Genomic DNA, 17,026 nt, shown 5'->3' with positions numbered 1-17,026 from the left:
GTACTAGAGGTTTATGGTTTCCTGTAGTCATCACTTGATGTAAACTTCTAATTCCAAGAATCGTTTGACAATTGTAAGGATTAGATCAATCTATATCTGTTACAAATACAAAAATTGATTGTCATATTTCAAAATAAATATTTAATTAAAAAATCAACTTGATTTGAAAAAGACATTAAAAATAAATATAACTTAGTTCACCTTTCACCTCCCAAAAGTAACGCTTATTGTATTCAGTATCTCGAGTAGAAAAATGAACTTTGCACCATTCAACAATTTGATTTGCGCTCTCTATCCTATTCCTTGTATGTACATAAAATATGCATGTATATATAAAATTTAAAATATATGCTATTAGAGTATTAAACATGTACATTTAAAAAATGCATATATTTACCTGCAAGTTCATGTTGTCGAAGCACACATTTTATACATATTCCTGCTCCATCATGCTCCCCTTTTTCGTGTCCACTTTCAAAGAAATTCCATAAAACTTAACATTGGTTCTAGCATGTTGCATTGCTAACCAATTAAATGCTTTTGCAGATTTGAATTGTCCTGTGAACGTGAAACATGATAAGTATCTACAATTATCCAAGTACATATATTAAATAGAAATAGACATGTCCAAATAAATACAAGTTAAAATAAAGTTAAATAAATGTGTAACCATTTTGTGTATACTAACCTGCACATCCATCAGACCAAATCCAGTGCTCTGAAACATTTATTCCACGATTTCTGAGATCTTCAGAGAACATTGCAAAACAATGAGCCAAATAACTCTTGTCATGAACTTTATCATCACTAATATAGAAATGAACCTCTTTGATGATGATGCGTTCATTTTCATCCAATCTTTCTATCTGATCCACCTCAAATTGTGCATGTCTATAGGTCACTTGCACAAATATTGCAACTTGTTCAGAATGATAATATTGGCTTTGGAGCTCTGTATGAGGTGCAAATGTATAATTCTCAAAAAAATCTACAATTGAAAGTATACAACCAGGTGGAAAACAATTTTTGGAATCACGAAACTGTTTAGCTTGCCATCGTGCACCATGACAATGTTGGATATGTGGATATATCAATGGACGGAACTTGGCCATGAACTCATCATAATGCAATTCACTCTCCTTCAATACAATTTTTCTGGATTCATCCCCTCTATTATTTTGGTATGTCTCATATTCATATCTCATCCATGAAACTGGTGTGGATTCATTGATATTCTCAACTTGCATAATTTCAGAAAATTTGTATAAATCTGCACAAACTTCACACTGATTTTTGATGCATTGCACTTTGAATTCATCTGAATCTTCTAATTTATCACATAATATGGACCTCACAAATTGTGTTGTACTGCTAGGGATGACCAAATTAGAATCAAGTATTGCCATAACTTTTTTAAATGATTGCAAGTGTAGACCAAATTCAACATGATTTCTACAACAACAAGTTTCTTGCATCTTATTTATGCGTACAAAGGAAGGACGTAAACTCTCAAACATTCTCTGACATATTTTGACATTTGAAAATTCTTGTTTGAATGCTTCAAAAAGTTCACTTTGAGTTATATCTATGAAATCTTGTGGATGTTCAATTTTGGCCCCTGTTTCTTGATCTTTAATTTGCATAGTATCACGCCTGTTGGAAGAAACACGAGAATGTGTGATCCAAAATTCAATAACTTGTCTTTTTACTTCTTCAGAAATCTTATCTTTTCGAAGAACTCTACAAATATTCACCCAGTTATTCTCAATGTTATCATCTAGCATATTTCTCCTCTTGATGTATCTCTAAACAGTTCTTCTAGATATATGTAGTACATCATAAATTGCATGTACATGTTTTCTATGTGTCAATTTTCTACTAGATATAGTAGTCATCAATGCTCTACGTGCATTACTCAAATCACCTCCTCGAGTTGTGTTGTCAATTTTGTTATAAGCATTTTGCAAATTTTCAACTATTGTTTTATTAATATTATGAGCATGGCTTTTCCTGTTATCAACACCCAACAACTCTAAAACAGGTCTCATATCTCTTCTCCTAAATAACTTGACAAATAATTGTGCCTGTCCAAATATACTTTTATCCTTGAAATATTCATCCCACATGTTCTGACAATGCTTTTTGATAGTGTTATCATTTATCATATCTTTAGATGGAATTTGATTTAAAAGTAGTTCTTCATCCAAATCCATCAAATTTTTTATGCTTTCTAATTTGTCTCTATCAATAGAACTGCCAATTTCTTCCTCTTCATTACTTTCATTTTCTTCATGAATCTCATCATGTTCAGGAATTTCAGTAGGTTGGTTTTGAGCATGTTTTGTATGGCCTTTCATTTTGTCATCTCTTTTTCTATCATATTTCTTTGATCTTTTCCTTTTACTACCCATTGAATATTTCAATCTATAGAAAAAAAAAAAAAAAAAATAGATTTCATTAAATATCAGCTAATGGTTCAATATATAATACATAAAAATAAAAATAATTTGAAGAGAAAAAAAGCACCTTTAAAATATTCGATCCTTTGCAATATTGATTAAATCCGTAAAACAGTTGTTGAAAATTTCTTCAAAATTAATTATTTTTTGCAAATCTTCTTCCAATTTTCACTATCCCTATATATTTAATTTTTTAAAAAAGAGAAAACAATATTTTTTTATATCAAAAATTCACACTAACCGCTAACGGTTTCTCAAGCCGACAGGTGTTTCGGCCAGAACCGTTTCGGCCGAAACTGTTACAGTCGAAACAGTTCCGGCTGAAACAGTCTATGTGGCAGCCAAACAAGCAAAAATCAGAACTTTTGTAAACATCTCACTTTGAAGGCCAATTTGACCTACTAAATTGAAGTATTTTTTAAAACTAAAAACATACTTTTTTAGTTCTCAGAGTCACGATTATGATTGTATAATTTTTTTTAAGTTTTGATTATGAATAATATGTTATAATTTGAAAATATTACAAGTACGTATCTTAAGATTCAGGAAGATGTCTATTCAAAAATAAGAAAAAAATAGTAAATCATGTTAAAAAATTAAATTTTTTTTATGGTGCACTAGAGGAGAGAGTCTTCTTCAAGAATATGTCATTTTTTTAAAAAAACATGTAGATTTGATGGAAAAAGTTTGACGGGAGAAAAAAACTGTCTATTTCTGATAACTTTGACTTTGACCAGTTCTAACTTCAAAAATATTAGCCGAATTTCAATTTTTCTTTTTCGGTGCACCAGGTATACATGTTAACTCTAACATATTCTAAAATCAAACCAAAATATGAACATTTGCATATATTTGTTTGATGGGAAAAAAACTCTATATTTTTAGTATTTTTTAAAAATTAAAAAATACACTTTAAAAATTCAAAAATAAATAAAATTTTCACTCAATTTTTTTAAAAAAAATTATAGACATAAACTTCATCCAATTTTACACATTTCATTAGTTTACATCATCTTCAAATTCTAAGCACAAATGCCACTTTTATTTTGTTAAAGTTGAAGACTTTAAATTCTGATATCACTTCTCCTTTATAAAAGGTGACACAGGTTTGTGCTTTTACCCTAGAAACATTATCTTTATTTGCATTCAAACACTCTCTATCTTTTCTAGACTTGTAATTTTCTTTATAATTTTTCTCTCTTTTAGGACACTTAGATGCATAATGACCATATTCATCACAAGTCCAACATTTAAAGATTTTCTTATCTCCTTTTTCTCTTCTTACTAGAAGGGCTACTCCTTCAATCCTTCTGTCCTCCTCAAATTTGTTGCTACCAGAAAAATCTCCTCTAGCACGTGTGCTCCTAGATAAATAGGTTGAATATTTAAGGCACGAAAATTTGTCTCTATTTTGGTCAACTCTTTAGATTGTCTAAGCTCATTCTCAACTACTTCAAGTCTTCCAAGTAATGTCTCTTTTGTGAAATATTTGGTACAAGATATTAGCAATTGTATCAGCTAAACTGCTGACTTAAATGGTGGTGTTAGAATCTTCAATATCTTCCATATAACTGCATCATCTTCTTTGGTTCCTTCTGAAGATCTAATACCTATAGTAATTTATGATATCCTATTTATATATGTTCTTACAAATTCAACTTTCATCATTTTAGCATCTTGAAATGCACAAATCCAACTTTGTAGCCTCAACTTCTTAGAATGTGCATCACCTTCAAAACTAGTTTCCAAAGCTTTCCAAATCAAATGTGAAGTAGCAAGTGATTTTACCCAATTGTATTCAATTTCAGGAAGTGCAGTCAATATTGCTTCTCTAACTCTCATGTTGCACATAAAAATATCTCTTTCTGCTTTAGTACAAGTTTCCAAATCCTTTTCAGCAATGATTGTCTTCGCTAATTTTGTCAAGATCCAATATCCCAGACCCATACACAACAAATGTGTCTTCATCTTTTCTTTCCAGCTGTCATAATTTGTTCCATCAAACTTTGGACTATCTTTTCTAAACATGCTTGCCATGGATCTCCCAAACTTTTTAAACTTTATCTTCAAGGACCTGATGCTCTAATATCAATTGTTAGAAACAATAGTCCACCAAGATAACTAAGGAGTGGGGGGGGTGTGAATCAGTTATCTGACAATCAAAACATTTATCTTCTTTAAAAAAACTTAACCATAATAAAATGGGCATGGACAATTACACCATATATGTTGACTGAGGAAACCCTTATTCTAGTGTATGCTTAGCAGAATAATGGATGCCGAGTAAAGTTTAGTTGATGTCGAGCACCAATAAACCTTAGATTATGTCAAGTAATTTCATAGAGGATGTTGAGCAATGCAGTATGTGTCGAGCATTAGAAGCAAGATAATGCCGAGCTGGTGCATTATTTGAAAGATCATGAATTCGATGGATTTGAGCCAACAAGTTTTTTTTCTTGGATAATGTGAACCAGGTGGAAGATAAGATTGATGAGTTGCAGGCACAAAATTGAAGGTAAACAACTTTTAGGCAAATTCAAGGAGGATTCTAGGAGAATTTTCTAAAAGAGATATGGAATGTGGGGTAGATTCATTGTATCCTACCTAATCCATCCAAATCCTAAATTGGACAACAGAGAATGAGTAGCAAAAGATCTTAATTTCCTATTTATCGAAATGGTTGGTCATGAAGCAAGGTTGTCATGTGTGAGAACCTAAGGAAGACAAGGAGTCAAGAATTTTGTTTCATCTAGTGACCTAAGAGAAGACTCTGCAATGGCATATTAAGCAAGAAAGCTTAAAGGTATGAATGCTTGAAGGGTGAACAAGCTATCAAAGCTACAATGTATGAAGGCCAAGAAGAATGGAGAATGGAATGGTAATCTATAATCTACAAATGAAGTTGTAAGTTGTTATCAGATCAAAGCCTTATTGTTACTCTTTAACAATTCTATCAATCTAGGGTAAATCCTTTGGATTAAGGTTGACCTAACAGTCATTTGTAAATCCTTTAACTGGGTGACATTCTAATTGAATGGTCTAAAATCCTTTAACAAGGTTCACTCCTAATAGGGTGATTGAAATCCTTTAACAAGGTCACATTTAACAGTGTATATTGTAACCTTTAATAAGGTTGGTCTTTCACAGGGCATCACTTCAGAAGAGTGAAAAAGTGTAGCATGTTACTAGTGGTTTTTTCCAAATTGGATTTCTATGTAAATCATTGTGTCAAGTGTGTTGATGAATCTGTTATGTTTCATATTTACATTTTTGCAAGTTGATTTAATAGCAACCTACAAGTTTTTAAGTGATTGCATAAACTTATGGATGCATGCATGATGAATAATGTTTTATGGGTTCACTAAGATGTGAAAAGTTTTATTTATACATCTGGACCTTGGATAACTAATTCACCACCCCCCCCCCTTAGTTATTCTAAAGTATTCCAACACTTTTGCTGACAAAAATGCAAATAGAGGTGGTTGGGTTCAAGGAACTCAATATTTTGTATCTAGATCTTGATTTTGGTGAAGTGTGGAAGGCTTGTACAAAACCTATTACACTTGACAAGACAAAGTGGTTAAATTTCATGATCTAGGATAGTATGTTGTTCAAAGGAAGCCAGTATGCATTCTAAGAAGTTCAATGAGAGAGAATATCATCAAAGAAAAGCATAGTGGACTATTGGCTAGACATTTTGGCAAAGATAAAACCATAGCTTTGGTTGTTAAGAATTATTACTAGCCACAATTGTAGCAAGATGTGAAGAATTTTGTATAGAGTTGCAAAGTATGTTAGATGGCAAAAGGAGTGAAGCAAAATATAGGGTTGTATCAACCATTACCTATACCAGAGAGGCCATGGGAGGATGTTTGCATGGATTTTGTTCTTGGATTACCGAGGACATAGCGCAGGCATGATTCTATTTTTGTGGTGGTTAACAGGTTTTAAAAGATGACACATTTTATTCCTTGCAAGAAGAATAGTGATGATGTTCATGTGGCAAAGTTGTTTTTCAGAGAAGTGGTGAGACTACATGGTTTGCCAAAGAGTATAGTTTCAGATCGAGATACCAAATTTGTTGGGTATTTTTGGCTTACATTGTGGAAGAAGTTGAAAACAAATTTGAAGTCCAGTTCATCACATCATCCACAGACTAATGGATAGACAGAAATTGTGAATTGCAGTTTGGGAAAATTGCTAAGATGTTTGGTTGGAGACAAACCAAAAGGATGGGATGTGATTTTACCATAGATAGAGTTTGCATATAATAATTCTGTGAATAGGAGTACTGGTAAATCACCATTCTAGATTGTATATGGGAGTAGTCCCAGAAATGCTTCTGAATTGAGGTAGTTGGGTAAAGGAGAGATAAGTAGTGTTGAAGCGGAAGAATTTGTTGAATATTTGAAGAACATCCATGAGGAGGTGAGGAAGAACATTATAAAGATGAATACACAATACAAGGTTAAGGCAGATGCAAAAAGGAGGTATAAGGAATTTTAGATTGGAGATGAAGTCATAGTTCATTTGTGAAAGGAGTGTTTTTCAATGGGTACATATAATAAGCTGAAGATGAAGAAGTTTAGACCATGCAAGATAGTGAAAAGGCATGATTCTGGAAATGCTTATAAAGTGGAGTTGCCTACTGAATTAAATATTTCACTAGTATTTAATATTTTAGATTTAACAGAGTATTATGAAGGAGGTGATGGAGATGAAGTTGTAGAAGCACAGTGGAGTATTCCAGTAGCTAGTTCGACTACAAAGGAGATTGAGGAGATATTGGACAGTTGTGTTGGGAAAAGTACAAGGAACATAACTTATGAAGAATACCTAGTTAAATGAAAAGGGAGGCTAGTAGAGGATTCATCATGGCTAGCAAGGGAGGAGGTTAAGTGTCTTGGTTTTCCTTTGAACACCTGAGACATGACAGAGTCACTTCTCAAATTACCCTAGAAGTCTAATGCAAGAGCATCCTGAGTGTAAGAGTAATCTTGCATCACCCAAAAATATTTAATTTTTAGTCTTTTTCTATTTTAATAAGGACTAGTAGACAAGGTGGTTGCTATTTATGGGAACTTTCTATTTTTAGTAAGTTTGTCATATGAACTCAAAATGTTCTCATTTTCTATAGGAAGGTTCATTTTAGAGTTGTAAGCCTACCATAAAAATCTCATTGCTGAAGCATAAGTATTAGAGAAGTTATTGCAGATTTTCGATGGAAATATTTACAGAAAAAATCTTTAGGCTCACCGTTGGAGGCCCTTGAGTGCCTATATGAGGTCTAAAAACTCGACAGAAGTGTGCTTGTGCAGTTCCAGGTCTGTAGAGTAGGAGTTGGTGTTTCCAAAAATTGGTTATAATAGCCAATTAGAGCAACAGTTCATGTGTTATGGCCTTTCAAAGTTGGGCTACCTGAAATATCTAAAATAATCATCAAAGATGTATTTGGCTGACTCTATATGTATTCTTAGGGTTTTTCGGCCCTAGGTGTTAAATTTCAATGTCTAGAACCTTCCCGATCAACATAAAATTGCCTATTTAAGAAAGACCCGAACATTGTGTAGAACAACTCTAGGTGGTAGTTCACAACTTAGTGTTGTAGATTACTGTAATGAAGGTGCCCATGTGGGTTAGTATATTGTACTTATGAATTCTATAATTCCACATTTTTGGCGCAAATAAGAAGTACATATTTTGTTCTCACAATTGTTGTTGTTTCTTTGTTTCTGTTATGAGTTTATGGTTTTAAGGGGAGCACCCTTCATCAATCAATGTCAAAGGGGGAGATTGTTGGCAAGTTAGATGTGTTTATTGATGTTAACATGTCATTAATATGTTAGTTTTTGGATGGTGTACGTGAATATGTTTATTATATTGTTTGGTTATCAAATATGTAGTTTCATGTGTTACAAAATACTTCAATGATTGGAACAAGAAAAAGAAGAATTTGAGAAGTAGTGCAAAGAAGAGATTGACGTAGTGGTTTTCTACATTGATCATGTCAAGTTACAAGTTTTGACATGATGATCAGGTGAAGTTATGGTGTTATAGATCAAGACTAGTCATATTGCTACTTTGTCGGTATAATAGAGTTGATATAATTGGAAAGATTTGTTTCACGCAGGAATACATGATGATATCCAAATATTATTACTTTTTAGGTTATGTATAAAATGTTGAAAAGATCTAATATTGAATGTGATAGATCTAAGTGTTTTCTTGAGCTTAAGGATGCCTTATGATGATCTTGGATTATGTTCTAGATGATTTTACAACTTTCATTGATCGAGGTGATCAAAAGTGGAAGATATACCTATCTGCATGTTACATCATTTTTGTTTTAGGTGATCAAAAGTGGAAAATTTATACATTCAAAGTGAACCTCCAAGGAAGAAATTACAACATAATGAGCTCTAACAACCAACTTGCTAAAACTAGTCAGTTTCCATAAATAGAAACTCTACAATGAGATAGCCCTTATGGAAAAACCATATATTATTTCTGGGTGATGTGAATTTGTCCTTGTGCTTCATATGCTCATGCATCACTTACAATGACAATATTTTAAAGGACACGAGATTCAAAATTTTCTTGTAGAAAGGAAGGGTTCTATAAGTTTTTCTAAGGACTTGATACCACCCCTAGTATGCTTTGATAGAAGAGGAATAAAAAGTTCTTGAAGGAAACTTTCATCTTATAGTTCTGTGGAGGATGAAAAGCTATGTTGGTGCCAAAGTTTTGTCTCTAGTTGTCACTAGTTCCAATACATTGGAGGGCATGGAATATTATTCCTACATGGAAATGAGAAAAGGTGCCACCTAAGAAATAACTTTAGGAGATTTCTAGATTGTGGATTTTGATTTTTCTTCAAAAATTTAGCAATTAAAAAAAATATGGTTCATAAATTCAATATTGTATATAAAAGGCATTTTGGGTAGACTCGGCATATGTTATGTTGATATATGTGCTTGGATATTGTATTTATAAGCCTTCATCCATTAATTTGAAATTGTGTAAAACATCCTAAAGTATTGTTTTGATTAAGTAAAAATAGGTTTTGAAAGGCCCTGAAACCTTGTACATCAAATCTAAAAAGATGACAATATAAGGCCCAAATACAATAGTGTAAGTCAGCAAACAAAGATAGGGAACAACCAACAAATTCCCATCACAATGAGCATCAATCCTCAACATTTTTCATCCTAAAGTATTGTTATTAAGCACATAGAATATGATTCTTTTGGAGAATAAAAAGAGTCTAGCAACATATACATTAAAGAGCATCATCCTAAGATTACTCCATGTTTTCTTGTTTTCGTGAATCATTTTACTTATAATCATAAAGAATACTAATAGGGTTTAACCCAAGAGGATGTGACCTTCACAATTTGGAATTTTATTTTAGAAATTTTGTCCAAAGACCTATTCATGAATAATGAGTTTTCTTACAATAAGACGATGGCACAATTTAAGATGAGTGGATTATATCAAACCACATTTTGTCAACTTAGATCTATGTGCATTAGTTCAAGACCATGCCATGGTTTATTTATGTACACATGGGGAACAAATTTGGATTGATAGATATGGGATAGGTTAGAGTAAAGCAAAACTATAGAAATAAATATTTTCATCTAAGTTAACCCTAAAAATCTAGAACATTCACAAATTGATTCTTGTTGTTTATAAAACTTTTTCATATTAAATACCACACTCAATTAATTTTAATTGTCTATTTTATCAATCCTAAAAATTCTAATTCTTGTCATTATACACAATATTTTTCATACTAAAAACTACATTCAATTCATTTAATTTAAAATTAATTTAATTATACTAAGAAACATTCTACAAGAACATAACACGTTTCAAAATCTTATATCATAACTATCAACATAAAACTTTAAAAACTCTTTAAATTAAATATTCAACAAACATAATTAAATTTAGAAATATTATAAATAAAAAAAGATTTTTATTCTTTTTGATTAACAATTATATATAAATTTCTATTGGAAAATATATATTGTATTCATTCCAATTCCAACGAATTAACCTAAAACCAATTCATCTAATCATTAGAATGTAGTTGATCATTCTCAAGTAATTTATGGAGTGTGCTTTATACTTCATATAATAAATTTACAATATAACGAAAGTCATTTATTCTAGTGGGAGGTTGAATTAACTCCATAACGAATCAATGGGGCCTAGTGGCTTTTTAAAAGGTGGGGATATTTCATGCTTACAATTCATTATCATTTGTCCATTTCAGCTCAAACTAGTTTACTCTCCAACAAACTTTCTTTTTGAGTGTAGAAAGTGACCTTACAAAGGATGACTACTAGATTCTTAGGAACCATCATATTTACTTTTTTCTAAGGTGTAAGGTCATGGAGGTCATCATTAACAATGGTTGGTAACCTAATTGCTAATTCCATTTGGGTGGGGTTTGCAAACACTCATTCTTATCCACTGCTAGGAATCATTATCTATAACTTGATTTTCTATGCACAAGTTGACTTTGCTCGTTAATGTTCCCTACCCAATACCAAGGATAAATGTGCCCATAAAGCCCCTTCATTGACTCCAAGGCCTCCCTTCCTTTGCAAGTAAATGTGCTTCGCTTGGAGATGGTGCTCAAAGCTCATTATGCATTGGACAAACACATAGTTGAGCCCATGCTTTAGAAAATTCTCGCTTAGAATTACACAATAAACAAAGACAAAACATGTGTTGGTATCAAAAGTTTTGAGTGGATCAACAAAGCATGGGCAAGGGTTTAAATCATCTTTCGTCATATTTAGAAAGGAAGCTATCCTCTATATCTACCCTGGCAGATAACTGATAAACAAGTTAGACGGCAATCAACACATATAAAGTCCACAAGATAATCCAATCAACCGGTTGGCAGATACAAAAGCCCATCTGTGCATGGGATAGATGCTCCTTAGACTCTTCTGCCAACATTGTGATTTATCAGTGGGGCAGCATGTGCGTGAGCACCAAGGAAGAACTTGACTGCTGTTAATGGATACTTATTATTATATTCCATTCTTGACAGCCAGTCACGAGGTCGCCGAGATCTTCCATCGAAATTTGTCATCTCTATATTAAAAAATGTGAAATCTTCTCACAATAAGATTAGAAACTATGACTTTTAGTTAACAGGACAATAATTGATAGGCTGCATCACTTCAAAGCCCATGAAACCTTAAAAAACGGTTATATTTTAGATTCCAACGAAGCCAAACCTCACGAACTAGGTACTCCAAGTTTAATTTTTCATATACATACAACTCAAAAGGGTTTTATTTTTCACATAGTTTTCTTCCATTGTGTTTCAAATGACATTGTGGATGGGGACAAAGAGTTTTGGTCTATCTTGTGAGTGTAGATTATAATATATTTTTAAAATAATAAATTTCTTAAATTTGAAAGCTTGTAGTTTTTATACTTTCTTGTATATTAAATATTTTGATTTCTGTTTCACTGGATTGTCTAGCAGGTCTGAACTTCCCATTAAATATATATATAATAATATATTTAAAATATTTGGATGATTATAATTTAAAATATTGATACTAAAAATTCAGCGAATCAAAATCCAAAAACAAATAAATGATATTAATATAAATTATAAAAATCTGATAACATATTAATTTTATACGTGTTCCAAGTCTATTCTACAATTTTTTCTAATCTCTAAATCAGTTTATCCATGTAATAATATAAACATTAATATATAAAATAATTAAATTATCAAATTCATCAACTATACAATTTTCTTCAACATCCATTTCCCTTTACCACACCTCTTCCACTCACATAAATATGCGATGATGAAAATTATGTGATTATGAAAATAAGTGCCTGGAGAAGGATATCTCGGCTTATTTTATTTTATATGTATATATATATAATATATATAAGCTAGTTAATAAACCTTTTATAACACAAGTAATTGGCTGAAATTTAATTTATTGATAATATAGAGGCTCCAGCCTTGAGCATAGTCTGTGTATTTTCTTCCCCTGGGATTGCTTCAACCATCAGCACTGTCTTTTCATTTTCCTCCCTTTGGATTGTTCACTCACAGCCAGACTATTTTGTCTCCATCTCACTTATCAATAATTGAAAAAAAAAAAGAACGGATTCCTCTCTTTTAGGTCCCTACAATCGACGGCCCTAAACAGAACAAGCCTCTGTAGGACATAATCACAGTGACAGCTACATGATGTATAATTAAATAAAAATCATTAGTAGTATCAACAAGATGTTTCAGTTTATGCCTAAGAAACTGAAAAAACTAAAAAGAAGGCTAACAATACGAACAAAACAACCGTTGCAACATAAGATGTAGCATTAAAATCTCGGAGCCATCAAGTATGAAATTCAGCTTCCGCCATGGCAGGACAGGGTAGAGCCGAAGGATCTAAGAATTTCTTTATTACAGAAAATAATGAATATTTAATCACGACCCGGTTCCTATATAAATGGCTGCCGAGTCATTAAAAACCTGTAAAACACAAACAAATATGATCTACATGTTGAAGCAACTGCTGTTCCAGCCAAAACCTTTTTAATGGCCTCGTTGCCACACTACTTTTTCCAGGAACACAAATTTTGATCTGAATCTTAATGCAAAACCTAAATGAAACTTAAGTATTGAGGGGCCTATATATCATCTGGATTCAAAATATATCAAGAATCTCGACGATAGATCTGTTACAGAGTGGGCATGATCCTCTGCTAACCCAAAGCTCGCGGGTACAGAGTCTGCAGAAAGTGTGGCCGCATGGAATAAACGCCGCCCCTTTTCGCCGCACCATGCAAACACAGCATAATGAATCGTCAACACCTCCGCCATTGCCGGCCGCTACTTCGTCCTTGGAATCCCATTCTTCGAGCAACGCTGGGACCCCGGTGCCATTACGATCGTCCGCCTCTTCCAGAAGAGTCATTAGCGAGACTCGAAACGGCGACCTGGATCCATCCCTGTTCTCCATATCTGCCCGGAAATCCGTCAGAATTTGAGGGTGGTTGCCCAAGGTCGAAACACCTGCGATTCCAGCGGAGGCCATGACTTCTTGTTCTTGTGCAGCTCGCAGCTGGCGCTCAGCAGCCAGTGCGGTTGCAAGATTCATTCCCCCCCTTGAATCCTCTGCCTCTGGCTCGAATGTTCTCTCCAGCAGGGTAATAAGCTGTTCTCTGCGCTCTCGACGGGGTTGCACTGACACCTGATTAACTGCCGGTGACTGTACCCCTCTTTCTGAATGGTATGGAGAATTTGAGCTGAATGTGTTGCGGACAGATATTTGGGTTTCGATGCTCTCTATTTGCCCACCTCTATACAAAGAACGAGAATTGAATCTGGCGCCGATGGATGAAGAGGTTTCAGTACTTTCTGCGCCTGCATGATATGAAGAGGCGATGAAGTTAACCCTGGTAGGGGTTTCACCCATTACGGCGGCTTCTGGCTCGGCCATGGTGCATGCCTCATCATCAGAATCACCGCCATCAATGCTAGAGTTGATGTTACTGATGTGGCTGTTTTCATGGCGGCTCGGATCAATCCTGTGACCACTGCCGCTCCAGCTGTTCTCGTCGTCGTCTTCTCGCTGGGGAAGGACAACGGGCGTGGCGGAGCTGAGATTCGATCGCGCAGCACTCCACGAGCTGCCGCAGCACGCAAATTTCCGCAGTCTGAGCTTGCGCCTCAGAGCTCTCCATCGCGTCCGATCCATCATTTGTCTGTCCGTGCCGTGACTCGAACCTCCGACCAGAAAAACCCTAACTGCGCCTTCCAGGCTCTCTCCTTCCTCCTCTTGGAAAAGCCTGTCTGAATCGAGCACCGCTCGGGCGGAGTCAACAATGGTAGGCGATCGTGGCGACCTATTATTGCCCCAGCTTTGCAGAAGTCTGAACGTTTCCTCTTCGTCTTCGAATTCTCCGAGTTCTTTTATGTCGTCCTTCCTTCGGGCAACCAAACGCCTCACGTTTTTCAAAATACCGCCGGAAGAAAATTCCTTTGGTTTTCCCGACTGCTCTGACTGGAGGACCTCCCAAAGTGTTGTCCTACCCTCGGTTTTATCTTTCTCTTCTTCTTTTGCGCTTACCAGGCCGCCCAAAATTGACCCGATGGTCTGCCTTTGCCGCTGGGAAATATCTTCATCATTGACTTCTTTGATCTCATCTTGATCCTGCTCTTTCATCAAATCGCGCAAATTCAACGAGTTGAAGCCTGATAGTTCTTCTCCCAGCCTCATTGTATTATGCTTGCTCATCCCCCCTGAAAAAAAGACCAAAGTTCAAACTCTTCTACGCGAAGAACAAAATTCCATGTAAATATCCCCTTAAAAGTCCCCAATACTAAATGAATGTCAAGAATTTATTTCAGATTTTAGCAAATGCCGAAATATTAGCTTTTCCATGACGAATTTGTGCAAATCTTATCAAAAAGAAGGAAGAAGACTAATATCTTCCTGGTCGAATTTGTGCAAATCCTATCAAAATACAGGAAATCTATCTCTTCCTTGAAGAATCATCTGTGACTCAAAGCCAAATTCGCATGACTTCCTAACTTACATGAATCCTAGAAAAGGAAGCAATACTTCGGATCTCCCCCTGGAATAAACTTGCACAAAGACTGGATGTCTGTATATAATTCTCTTTCCCTAACAAATTTGACCGATCAAGAAAATTTGCTTCTCCTCCTAAACATTACATAATACAGCCAGAAAATTTTGTACAATCATCGAAATTTTCTCTATCCCCTTCACAATCACTCATTACAAAATACAGAATCTTCCAGTCTGTAACAGCCTTGCTGCCAAATTTTATCTCTTTCGTACAGGCTTTAGCATGAATAGAGAACCTCCCTGTCAACAAAAACTCCCGGCATGATGACAGCTTTGGTACCTAGGCCGGCAAAATTTGACAGTGACGGGCACGAAAAGCGATGAAAAACGCCAAAACAATCACAACCTAAGTATTTCAAGTGTCAAGGATTGAAACGGAACTTACAGAGTACAAGCACGCGGAACGGACTTATTTAGATCCAAGAAACACTTCTTTTGGCTCGCATAGGCCATCAGGAAACCCTCGTACAAGCTAAAAGACATCCAACTGCAGCCATAAATCAACAGTTCTCATCGATAGGTAATAACTAGTTACCTAGTTTCCTTCTCTTCTGCAGACAAAGCAACAGCTACTATATGTCACTAGCCACAAAATTTCCCCGTACATACGAACAAAAAGATTATCGGAAGCAATCACGAGGAGTTTCACTAAAACTTACCAGCAGCATTGATTGAAATGGCCGGGCATTGAGAGAAAAAATAGGGATTCATCATTGAAGTTCAATAATTCATAGCCCAAAAAAATGTACAATCAATGAAAATACTCACAGATTCCGTCTGGAAGAAGCCAGCGTTTGATGATTGCGCCAGATTTAAATATTTTCGATTCTGCACGGCGCGGAGACGAAGCTCCGCTGGCCTTCCATGGCGCGCAAGAAGAACGGATTTTTTTAGCAGAATGCGCTACAAAACAAAAGGAATACCATAGAAAATTCTGAATATCTTAACAAACATTGTATTCAAAAAGATCTGAGACTCATGACAAAAGGGTATCTGATCTGCACGAAATCTGTGGATGGCCTTATCAATTATAAATGCCCTCTGCTCTGCAAATCGTTTAAACAAATAATTTCCCCTCCATTTAATTTGCGTAATATAATCTGCATGCTAGTTTTTAATTCCCAATATATTCAGGTTAGGCTTTTGATTAACTTACTTACTGATTAATTTCACGCTTTGGAATAACTTCCTTGACAAAATAATTATGACCTCTAAACACTTCATTAGCAATCAAGAGCGTGACAAATGGAGATCAAACCGTATATATGTAAATATTTATTTATAATATTTTTTGAATACCTATTTTCTGTATGAGATGAGGAATACGTACTTGCAGCTGGCTATTTTTTAATTATTATTTTATTGGAAAGTCCGTTTGACAAAATGATTTATTGCAATTGTATTGACGGTTTCCATTGGAGATATCGTGACAAAGCGGAGGACCCTTCATAGGGTTTTCTTTTATTTATAGTTTTAACAATATCAGTATTTGTAATTTGATTAATCTATTTTAAACGGAACTGAGTTGTAATGTCACATGTCCTTTGACTTGGACTTTACAATCTTTGAGTGGTGTGCAAGATCTATTAGGTTAGGACCATCCACAGAGCGACCCTCTCTTAAAGGGCGTTTACAAATAAGTGGGGCTTAAATTATCCTATTAGGGTTTTCATACAACGTGAGTGTGGCTTAAATTCTACTATTAGCTTTTGGTTATTTTTATTGAATAAATACAGATAACAAGAATAAAATGCACCAAGAAAATTTTAAGTAGGAATTAAATCAAATAGATACGTATAGTATAGAAATCAGTTACTTACAAAATTAAAATTGGGTACTACATCAACAATATTGCAGTTATGAATCTTCAAAAGAAGAATGTAAACCATGTGTCATAAACACCTTTCTTGTGTTGAAAAG

At 34.5% G+C, this 17,026-nt stretch overlaps 1 protein-coding gene across 6 annotated transcripts; it reads right to left on the bottom strand.

The window, feature by feature from the left end:
• Positions 1-12,810: 12,810 nt before the first annotated feature.
• LOC149564639 (uncharacterized) lies at positions 12,811-16,336 on the bottom strand. Of its 6 annotated transcripts, none has more exons than XM_089818194.1 (4): positions 16,267-16,336; positions 15,875-16,009; positions 15,492-15,657; positions 12,811-14,757 (listed from the first exon to the last, which is right to left on the bottom strand). In XM_089818194.1, exon 4 carries the CDS (start codon positions 14,750-14,752, stop codon positions 13,160-13,162), a length of 1,593 nt encoding a protein of 530 aa, XP_089674320.1. In that variant the 5' UTR covers positions 14,753-14,757; positions 15,492-15,657; positions 15,875-16,009; positions 16,267-16,336; the 3' UTR covers positions 12,811-13,159. The 6 variants fall into 6 exon arrangements, with proteins under 6 accessions (XP_089674320.1, XP_089674321.1, XP_089674318.1 ...); XM_089818195.1 differs by lacking the exon at positions 16,267-16,336 and adding an exon at positions 15,054-15,386 and having other exon boundaries at positions 15,492-15,654; positions 15,875-16,194; XM_089818192.1 differs by lacking the exon at positions 16,267-16,336 and adding an exon at positions 15,054-15,386 and having other exon boundaries at positions 15,875-16,110.
• Between the last annotated feature and the right edge of the window lie 690 nt (positions 16,337-17,026).

The sequence above is a fragment of the Cupressus sempervirens genome, chromosome 3 (genome assembly GCF_028749045.1).
Source record: "Cupressus sempervirens isolate cs-2001-9-10 chromosome 3, ASM2874904v1, whole genome shotgun sequence".
In the NCBI taxonomy this organism is placed as follows: Eukaryota; Viridiplantae; Streptophyta; class Pinopsida; order Cupressales; family Cupressaceae; genus Cupressus; species Cupressus sempervirens.
Note: the sequence above shows the minus strand (reverse complement) of the source record. Positions and strands in the feature narration are given on the sequence as shown.

Bases quoted from the DNA above. Each gene is read 5' to 3' on its own strand.
- LOC149564639 (XM_089818194.1), bottom strand. From the start codon at position 14,752: ATGAGCAAGCATAATACAATGAGGCTGGGAGAAGAACTATCAGGCTTC.